Genomic DNA, 10,653 nt, shown 5'->3' with positions numbered 1-10,653 from the left:
ATCAGTTCGTGTGTAAAGGAATGTGTTGTGAAGGGATGTTAAGGGAGGTCGGTTATGGCGACCGGTGGTGGATAGTTAGTGCTCTAAGTGGGGAGAATTGGAAATTCTCAGGAGGATCGATAAGCGTTAGAGTTCGATTAGCTGCTTGGGATCCAGCAATGTTTCAGTCAGCCAAGAGTGCGGGCTGGTATGAGTAAGTGACAGATCGATGGGGAGGAGTACAGACCAAGGATATCAGATAGGGTGATTGGTGGTTGTAAGGCCTAGGATCAGGCCGGGATCTGAGTATATGGAATGGAGTTAGAGTTCGGAACCCCTAGAGGGCTAGAACAATATGTATGGGCGGAATTCCTAGGAGGAATAGTTCGGGATGATGCATGATAGTTTGAGCGGTCCGGGGAGACTAAAAGCCAGAAGGCGTACCAGTCAGGCCAAAGGCTCGGAGGACGGTCCAGACAGGATGAAGGCCCTGGAGGGAGGTCCAGACATGCTGAAGGTTCTGAGAGTGGTCCAGATTGGCTGAAGACCTGGTAAGGCGGTCCATTCATGCTGAAGACTCTGCATGTGTTGATAGATCTGTATGAGGAGATGGAATGAGTATGTTGTGATGTGATAGCATCAGAAGGTCTGGCCCCGGGTACTGGTCATGATTAGCGGAAGGTAGTGCATGGACTCGAGAGTCCTTGCGAGCAGATTCATGGCATGTGTGGTGCATGGGATAGCGGTTATGCTATAAGGTAATAGTGTAGAGTGGAGTGTGTACACCGTGGCATTTGTTGTAGTGATAAGGCGGCCAAGTAGATTTCCCTGGATAAGGAAAGGGAAAGGTGTGTAGCTCCGAGAAGGAGTGTAAGTTCACGGAAGTGAAAACAATAGCACGGGGGTATGATTGAGGTGTTCCAATTATGGTTTTAAGCAGAGTGTTTGCGCCGGTGGCATGGAGCACATCCGGGTTGGATGTCTGCTGAGATCATGGAAGGAATTCCGAGGGTGTAGAGCCAAAGAGGCTCGGAACGGGATACAAGGATGGAGCCTTGGATTCCCAGTATGGTTGTGATCAGGAGGTTACGTACGTAGCGGTAATTCATCATGAGGATGTCTAGAGGTATTGTCAGTGTGTCGGGTTTTCCAGCCCGAGGATGTTGGATCAGGTTCAGCATGTGGGCGTGCTTGCAGAGGAGAGCTCAGGAGAGTTGCGCAGGAGCTGAAGGATGGGTCATCCTGTCAGCGCGGAAGGAAAAGAGTTAGATTCGGATTGAAAGCGGGATGAGTCCCAGAAGTGAATTCGATAGAAGTTATGCTAGTCAATGAAAGAGATAGCAGTTTGGTACCGGGTCAGGACCCGGAGGTCTGCGGGATGTCTAGCTGTGTAAGGGTCAAGCGATCGTTGTGATTTGGAGAGAGTGAAGTATCCCAGAATGGTACTCGGTTGATAAGTGTGGTTATCAGAGGATGAGGCGGTGGTCAGGACACCGCAGGGGAAGGGTTTGGTTTCGGGTTTCTGTGGTTGTGTTTTGAGGAGCATGGTCTGGTTAATGCCAGGTGGTGCATTGCGAGAGTAGTTTTTGGAATTGTGTTGCCGCAGGCTTCGAGGACGAAGCCTAATCTAAATGGGAGAGAATTGTAACATCCCAAGTTCAGAAGTGCAAGTTCAGGGTTCAAAGTGTAAATAAGGATGGTCAACTCGGCGATTCGATGGGTAGACTCAGCGAGTTGAGTCGCGATTCTGGTCGCATGTTAATAAGCCAACTCGGCGAGTCGGCGGCTGGACTCGGTGAGTTGGTGCTGAAGAGTGGAAAACCTTAATCTTCGGGATTTCACCCTATTTAAAGGAATTAATGTCCTCCCCTCAGTCCCCTTAGCCCTTTTGAAGTCCAGAAACCCTAAATCCGTTTGTGAGAGCCTTGGAGAGCAATTGGAGCCTTGATAAGTGCTTGGTGAAGAGATCTTTGAAGATTAAGAAGGTTGGAGCAAGGGGCTTTGCAGAGATTTGGTTGATTCTTCACTTGGAGCTTTCTTTTGAGGTAATAATCTATTGCTTATGCTCCTTGATTCTTTGTTGCTTGAGTGTTAGGGCATTTCTAGAGTTATTTAGGGTTTGCAGGTTGGATCTAAGGTTGCTACCTCAGATCTGGACTTGAGATGGTCCAGAAGAGCACAAAGTCCCTGTTCAAGAGTTGTTGATGAAGCCTTCTAGTCCCAAACCTTAGCCAAGAGTGTTTTATGATTAGATCTCCTTTGATTCACGTAAAGTTTGCCACTTTATGTGATGGATGGCATGTATAAGATTAGATCTATGGATTTGAGACCCTGCATGGCTTGGAAAGCCTCTGTATGATTTAAGAGCTAGAGGTACTCGGCGAGTCACACGGGTGTACTAGGCGAGTTGCATGAAGATAGGCAGCAACTCGACGAGTTGGAAGAACAACTCGGCGAGTTGGTTGAAGATAGCCTTGGACTCGGCGAGTCTGTTCTTGGACTCGGCGAGTCTGGTCGTGAGTTCCTAACCTTTTCTGGTTAAGCTGTGAATCGGTGAGTCAAGGGATGACTCAGTGAGCTGAGTACGGGTAGACTCAAAGTTATGGAACTCGGCGAGTTGAGTCGTGTTATGGGAGTTTCAGAGTATGGGGACTCGACGAGTCAGCGGGTTGACTCGGCGAGTAGAGTCAGTCAGGAGGGTTGACTTTGACTGAGGACTTTGACCAAGAGTTGACCAGTTGACTTCCAGGGATATTTTGGTAATTATGGGTATTTATTGAGTTCAGTCTTTTGGTGATGATCAGTGGTGGAGTTCGTGTCGGAGGTTGGAGCAGCGTGATATTATCCTTTTCAGTCAGCAGTTGCGAGGTGAGTTATCCTCACTATATCAACAGGGTCTAAGGCACCAAGGTCGGCCCTTTATCGGAGTGTAATCTGGGTATTGTTGTTATGTTGTTGCTTTGCTATGGTTGCATCCTGGTAGTTAGGATGGTATATGTTAGAGACCTGGTTAAGGTCGGTATCCTGATATATAGGATGATGCTATGCTAGTGACAGGTTAGGTCGGTATCCTTGTTAGGATGAGGTTAAGTTATGTGATCTGCTAGATCGGTTTGTTTGGATGTGGATCGTTATATGATTATATGTTTATGTGCACATGGTTGTTGGATTGGGGTTGGGTTGAGGCGGGTCCTGCTTTGTTCTGTAGCCCAACATACCCAGGGCGGACCGGTTATCCCGAAGGCCCAGCGAGCGGTCCGGATAGCCTGTAGGCTCCAAGAGGGCGGACCAGACGTGCCAAGGCTCGGTGAGTGGACCAGATCGACTGAAGGCCCGGTGCGGGCAAACCAGTCATACTATAGACTTAGAGAGTGGACCAAGTGGATTGAAGGCCCGGTGTGGGCAAACCAATCACACTGTAGACTCGATGTGTATGGCTAGACTCGGAATTTTTAGAGTGTTACAATGTTACAATAAGCACTTTTACTAAAGAAATGTTTATTGAGTTAAATAAGAAATCCCAAACGCTACTTAGAATCTAGCTGTTTTTCTTGATTTTTCTCCTAGAAATTATCATTAGATCTGGTTATTGAGAAGGAATATTTCTCAAGATAGAGAAAGATTTCCCAAGATAAAGAAAAAGTTGTTGTGTAGTCCCAGTCTGTAGTGTTGCGAAACTCGGCCTACTCAGCCAAGTACTCTGCCGATTACTCGGAATCGGCCCTCCACCGAGGCGAGTAATGTCAACTCGGCCAAAAAACTCGGATTTAGTCAAAATCGGCCAAAAATCGGTCAAACTCGGTCAAAAATCGGACAAACTTGGTCAAACTCGGGCCTACTCGGTCTTACTCGGGCCTATTCGGTCAAACTCGGCCAACTCGGTCAAAATCGGTCAAAGGGTCAAAATTGTCATAAAAAGAGAAAAAAAATCAAGAATTTCAAGATTAATATGTATAATGCGCTTAATGATTTATTATTTAATACAAACATGTGATTATTACTACATGTATATCTTAAAGTTTCAGTAATTATCCACGTAGTGAGACAATTATGTGTATTTCAGTTTTTATGTATTCACATGTATCTAATTTTGGTTATATATTTCAATCAAATTATGATTTTAACTTATGATTTTGACATACATAATTTTCCAAAAAATATTTCTACATGAACTACCGAATCCGAGTACTCGCTACTCCCTAGTCGGCCGAGCAGGTACCGAGTAGCGAGTTCTACAACCTTGCCAGTCTGTCCAAAGCTTTCTCTCACTTTGGGCTAGCAACTACAGTTAATTAAATGTCTTGTTGCTCTCATTATTACATTGTTCAGTAAACATTGCATTCTGTTTGCATTATTAATCAAGATTTCATTCTTTTCTACGACATACATTATGGGATGTTCATAGTCTGTGGCAATAAAAATATGATCAAATATTTTTCAGGGAGGTGTAGAAAGTATGATCGCCCACTCTTTAATTTATCTAGTTAATATAGATGTGATTGGTTTTTTTGTATAGATGGTTAATGAAAAGAATCCATTCAATTGTTTTTGAAGTTATAACAATCACTAGATTTCATACCCTTTTTTTTTTTTTTTTTTTTAAGTTTCTACTATTATGGCACTTTTAACAAACATATGTATTTTTAACAACTTAAAAGAGCATGTATCAAACCGAAATGGACCAAATTGGCTTCTTTTTTAGGGCATCTCCAGCCCAACGCCATTTTGAAGTTAAAATGCTCCAATTCAACTTTCCAACTCCAAAAATGGAGTAATACTGTTCACCAACTCCACCTCGTTTGCACTAAAAATGAAGTTACTCAAAAAATGGTGTTATGGTCGGAGATGGTCTAAGAAGTTCACAGCTTAATTAATTTAAGTGAGAAAAGTTCATTTCATAGTCATTAAATTCTTAGACCCAAATAATATCATATCACATATCTCATGGATATATATATATATATATATATATATATATATATATATATATATATATATATCCGGTAATAAATTCTTTTTGGTAGGAATGTAAGAAGTTTTTTTTCTACATATTTTTTGACGAACAAAAAAAATATATCACTAGATGATTCATTTGTAAGATGATTCACAAGAAGAAATTCCCAAAAAAACATCTTTATGATTAATTTTTAAGTAAATTTAAAAAAATCACTTTTATGACAATTTTAATGAATAACAACAAAATCATTGTATAAATGAATAATCGAGATGTTTTTTTGAGAATTTTTTCTTGTAAATCATCTTACAAATAAATCATTTAATGATTAATTTTGTTTGTTTGCGAAAAAAATATGTAGAAGAAAACTTCTTACCTCCTACCAAAAATTTCCTTCTTATTTTATCTTGACTCTCCCTCTCTCTCTCTCTCTCACACACACACACTCTCTCTCTCTCTCTCTCTCTATATATATATATATATATATATATATATATATATATATATATATATATATATATATATATATATATATATATATATATATATATATATATATATCATTTCATTATCATTATATATAAAAAGCCTTTTAATCTCGTGCGGCCTACATCAATTTCACATGTTTCTCTTCACCCACGTAACCTATCTTCTAAAGGACGCCATGGGGATGTTATGTCGATTCACAATGCCTCTTAATCCTCGATGCATCGTATTGATTGATAAGCAACATAGTTAATCGATATGCGTCGTATCGATTGATCAGCAACATAGTTATCCGATCTCATTTTCGTTTCATGGAACACCCTTTGTCATTTTCAACTCCTCATACAGGGGTTAGGGTTAATCGAAAATCATAATATCGATGACGGAAGTAAGATGCCGTAAAGAACCTCTCCTCAAAAAAAACAACTATACACGAAATTGGTGCATTTCTTTCCATTCACCCACCGTAAATTTTCTGATTCTAATTCATATTCCCTTGTAACGCTATTGATTGATCTTCTCCAGATTGTTAACATAGATTAGACTTTCTTATATTCTCAAATTATGTATAGTGTTATGATAAGGTCTATTTCCGTCTCTGTAATTTGGCTTGTATATAATCTAAAGAATTATTGAATTTGGTTCCAACCTTTTATGGGGTCAAATTTATTTGACGTTTCCTCTGGATGCCGACCAACTCTTCTTTTCCTTGGCAATGGAAACTGTATGATTTTTCTTTTTTTGGAATACAAATTGTTTTCAATTTATCATAGTTCTGTTATGGGGTTAAATGTGTTTTTGTTTGGTGAATGAGAAAGATGCCCTCGCTTCACAGAATACTAGAATAGGAGATTTCAAAAAAGCCCATCTAACTCTCTTATGTTTTATCTTCCTGTTTAGGTAAACTTTCCGGTTTTTATTAAGGGTTGCAATCGTGCCGGAGATAAGGTTTTCAATAATATCGCTTATTTTCCTCCTCAACAAGGTTTGAATTTTAGATTGTTATGTTTTGTTTCATTTCTTTGTGTGTAATGCGAGAAATTCAAAGGAAAAAATTGGTTTAGTTAGTTTTAAATGTGGAGGGTCTTTCTCGATGAAATGTATGCCAGTTAGATATTTTGTTTCCTCAAATGCGATTATTACTACGGTAAAATACGCCGATGAACACAAATTTGAAGCTTATGAATTCCAAAAAAGAACATGACATTCTACAATGGTTTATTTTCATTTTCATTGGGTTTACAAAAGTTATATTTGTTGAAGTATGCACAAAACTGAAACATGATATTTGTTTAGGTTGAATTTGTTATTATTGCCAAAACGTTATATGATCTGGTCACTTAACATCTTATTATAATTTTGGTCCAGTTTTCTCAAGTTTATCTCTCTCACTGACTTACTGATGACGTAGAAATAGTAAAACTTTTTTCATGTTGCTTATGTTGATTTTCCTATGCTGTCCTGATATAACATGTACTTTTGTTTGTGGTTATTGTTTTTTTTTTTTTTTTTTGCATGTTACTTTCATCATTGAAGGGGTGGGGCTTGCCTATTTATACGAGAAGTTGTTCACCATGACAAAAACATTAGTTATTACTGTAGAATGTAGATAAGAAACAATATAGGAGAAGAAAGAGCTATTATAAATAGGAAAAGTATGAGTGGTAAGTGTGATGATAGATAAGTTAGATATGATTTATGATGCTTTTGGATATAAGAAATGATACAAATAAGAAGCCATTTAAAAATGGAGAAAATGAAAATAAACAACATTTGCAATACGAATGTCCCATTTAACAACAAAAAATAAAGATTACATGATACCATGGGAGTAAATTCAACCATTTCAGATAAAATCATAACCGGAAAAAGATATAAATTAACAGGAGAATAGTTACAAGTTTAGGCCCACCAGTTGAAATATCAAATCACTTACCAATGTAGGCTATTGAAAATGCATGTTTGTTACTGAATTTGATTATGCTATTATTCTTTTTTGGCTTTCAACAGCACATGGTATTTTAACCAGGCACTTTACCAGTTTAGCAAACATTATGCATATCATTATTACAGTTAACAAATGTGTTTGATTATTACAAAATAAATTAATGTATGCCTCACCTGGAACTATTTATCGCCATTTAATATTTTATTTTATCTATTAATTATTCTTATTGCATATTATTACATTCCATTATTATTTTTAATTGTGAATATACGGTTGATATGCCTGCAAAGATACTTAATTACGAATTATGTTGATGAACGCAAAAAAAAAAAAAAAAGATCATGTGATATTTTTCATTAATATACTAAAAATGGAAAATATCAAGAAATGGCATACGTCACTCTTTATATTACTATTGGCATTGTATATTACTTTTTACGAGGAATAACAGGGAACTTATACTTGCAATTGTATACCAATCATAGTAATGTACTTGTGATTATAAGAATATACTTTCCCTTTTCATTTCTAATTCAATCATTTTACGTTGAAAATCCATCTAGCTAATATACATATATATAACGGTGAAAAAAACACCCAAATTACTTTTAGTGGGTCGTGCTTAGCACGGGCCTCAAAAGATTTGTAGTATATATATAATTCAGTTCATCATCTTTAATTTGTTTTGTGGTTTTGTTCAAATTTCATAGAAATTTAGTATTGTATGCCCCACACAAATAGGCCATCAATTTGAAGCTGTTCACTTGAATCCTTCTTCTTCTCAACCATCATGAGGGGCAGTTCATATATGCATAAGCCCAAGCAAAAAATCACCAAGATTTTCATTAACATAATGAATCCTTGTGTTTTTATAGTTTTCTCACTTCTCCTGCTACGCCTTGAGACTACAACTGCCAACCAGTTGGTAGCAGCGGGAGAAGAAGATGATAATGGTGTCATGAAGAAGTGTTTGGATAAGGAGAGACATGCTCTTCATCATTTCAAATCCCACTTCCAAGACCCCTGTGAAAATCTCTCTACATGGAGAGCTGAAGAAGATGATTGTTGTAAATTGATAGGAGTCACATACAACAACCGTGTCATTAAGCTAAGTATTAGCTCTGTTGGCCTTAATGGTGAGATGAGCAATTCTTTGATTAACTTAAGCTACTTGACTCATCTTGATCTTCACTCTCATTTTCTTCATGGAAGTATTCACACCTTCATTGGTTCCATGACCGAATTAAGGTACATTGGCCTTATCAATAACTCTCTTCATGGAAACATTCTTTGGTCAACTGGTTCCTGACCAAATTACGGTACCTCGGACTTGGAAGTATAAATCTTAATGGAACCATTCACATGTCCATTAGTACTTGTTTACCAACTATATTGAGGTATGAAGTCTTGTCCAACATGGAGCACTTGGATGAAGCATTTTGAGTTCATTTGGAGCACTTAGAACTCAATGGACCACTTGAGGTTCATGGAGCATGTGACAAAGGAATGAATCATCTGATAAGGGAATTGATCATCTGACAAAGGAACGGATCAAGTGCCAAAGGTACAGATCATATAGAAGGGGGTCTCGAGCACCTGGAAAAGGTTTGGAGCACTTGGGAGTGATATGAAGCATCAAGGGGACCTTGTTGCGCCATATGATAAAGGGATGGGCCAAGAAAGATGCTCTTACACCATGACATTCCTTCTTGCGCCATAATGCTCCCTCTTGCACCATGAGGGGGTTCCTCTTACGCCATGAGGATCCCTATTGCTTCGTGAGGTATGCTCTTGCACCATGCATGGCCTTTGTTGCGCCATGCATGTTCATATTGGGCCATGATGGTGTTGTTGCTCCAATCTTGATGTTTTTGTTCCGTACTTGAAGCCACTTACGCTATCCATATTCCTATTGCGCAATAATGACGCAAGATGGACCATCTTGGTACTTAACGAGCCAAAAAATTTAATACACACACACACACACACCGACTGCATCTTCATCCTCATCTGATAACTTATGAAGTAGTGTTTGGAACGCATCAACAACATGTTGCAATTTTACAAACTTGGTTATCTTAACCATAGGAAAGACATATGATCAGAAGGCATGACCTCAATGCGAGCATTCCCAAGGTATTGATGGATAAAGTTTCCAACTTTATCCATTAAGACATCTCAATAAGACAAGATCTCCAAACCTAGGTCCTTAAAGGCTTTAAGAAGCAAGACCAAGCCAAAAAGCCGTTAATCACTAAAGACATTCCTCCAAACTTTCCAGAAGGTTTTGCTTCACCTAATATATCATAAAGATTGGTGCTTTATGGACATGCATGTCCAATGCATGTCTCTTCTATTTTAGATCAAAAATGTGAATAAAAAAGACTCAAAATCATGCATGATTAATTTCCAAACCATAACAAACTCCTAGATCTATGAGATATAATGTTCTTGGGACTCAGAGAAATCATAAAGTGGGAAACTTTATCTCTTTGCTTCACTCAAAATCTACCAAAGGCCTATAATATCCAAGATAACCTTAAATCCACTAATATGGAACTAAAAGATTAAATGAAGAAACCTTACAAATGGTCTAGCAAGGTACTTTCAAAGATTGGGGAGCGTTGCTTGCTTTCTTCTTGCACCAAATCTTCGTCTACTTCTTTTAAATGACACCAAAACACCAAAGAGAGCTTAAGAATCACCAAAATACACTTAAAGGTCACCAAAAGGGATTATGATCAAGGTTTTGAGGTTTGAGAGTGATGGAGGCTGAGGGTGACAAAACCCTAACCCATACTTTCCTTTAAACACTCGAGAATTAGGGTTTTCTCATCAGATGGTCGCCACGTCGTGGCCATCATGTTGCCACGCCGTGGGAACCAACTTAATACCCACGAACATTTCCAAATATGGCACGTCATGGTGGTGCCTCCACCACGTAGTGGCAACTCGGACTCAACATAATAAATTAAATATATAAAATAATAATACCTTAAGGAATCCGGATGTTACAGGTGTAGAGTTGAAAATATAAATTAGTTGTATCATCTATGACAAATAGTGTATCTAGAGAGTACAATTAATACCAAGTTATCCTCCCCCACTGATCTCCGCGACATAAAAAAGTGTACAATTATTTCCATAAAAAATGTTACTAATGATAATTATAAATTAACGATATGATACATTTTGAAATCATCAAAGCAGGATACCAAACTCAAATACTCATCTTTGACAAGTTGACGAGCCAACTGATCATTGAAATCTGTATCCAACCAATTTA

General features: G+C 38.3%; 1 protein-coding gene across 1 annotated transcript; it reads left to right on the top strand.

Moving 5' to 3' along the window:
- Positions 1-8,220: 8,220 nt before the first annotated feature.
- Positions 8,221-8,676, top strand: LOC145059903 (receptor-like protein EIX1). The gene has a single exon (XM_079007667.1). It carries the CDS (start codon positions 8,221-8,223, stop codon positions 8,674-8,676), a length of 456 nt encoding a protein of 151 aa, XP_078863793.1.
- Positions 8,677-10,653: the final 1,977 nt, after the last annotated feature.

This window comes from Lactuca serriola, chromosome 6 (genome assembly GCF_051521515.1).
Source record: "Lactuca serriola cultivar US96UC23 chromosome 6, Lser_US96UC23_V15, whole genome shotgun sequence".
In the NCBI taxonomy this organism is placed as follows: domain Eukaryota; kingdom Viridiplantae; phylum Streptophyta; class Magnoliopsida; order Asterales; family Asteraceae; genus Lactuca; species Lactuca serriola.
This window is presented reverse-complemented; position numbering and strand designations above follow the sequence as displayed.

What these genes read in the sequence shown, in the direction of transcription:
- LOC145059903 (XM_079007667.1), top strand. Translation starts at nt 8,221, where the DNA reads ATGAATCCTTGTGTTTTTATAGTTTTCTCACTTCTCCTGCTACGCCTT.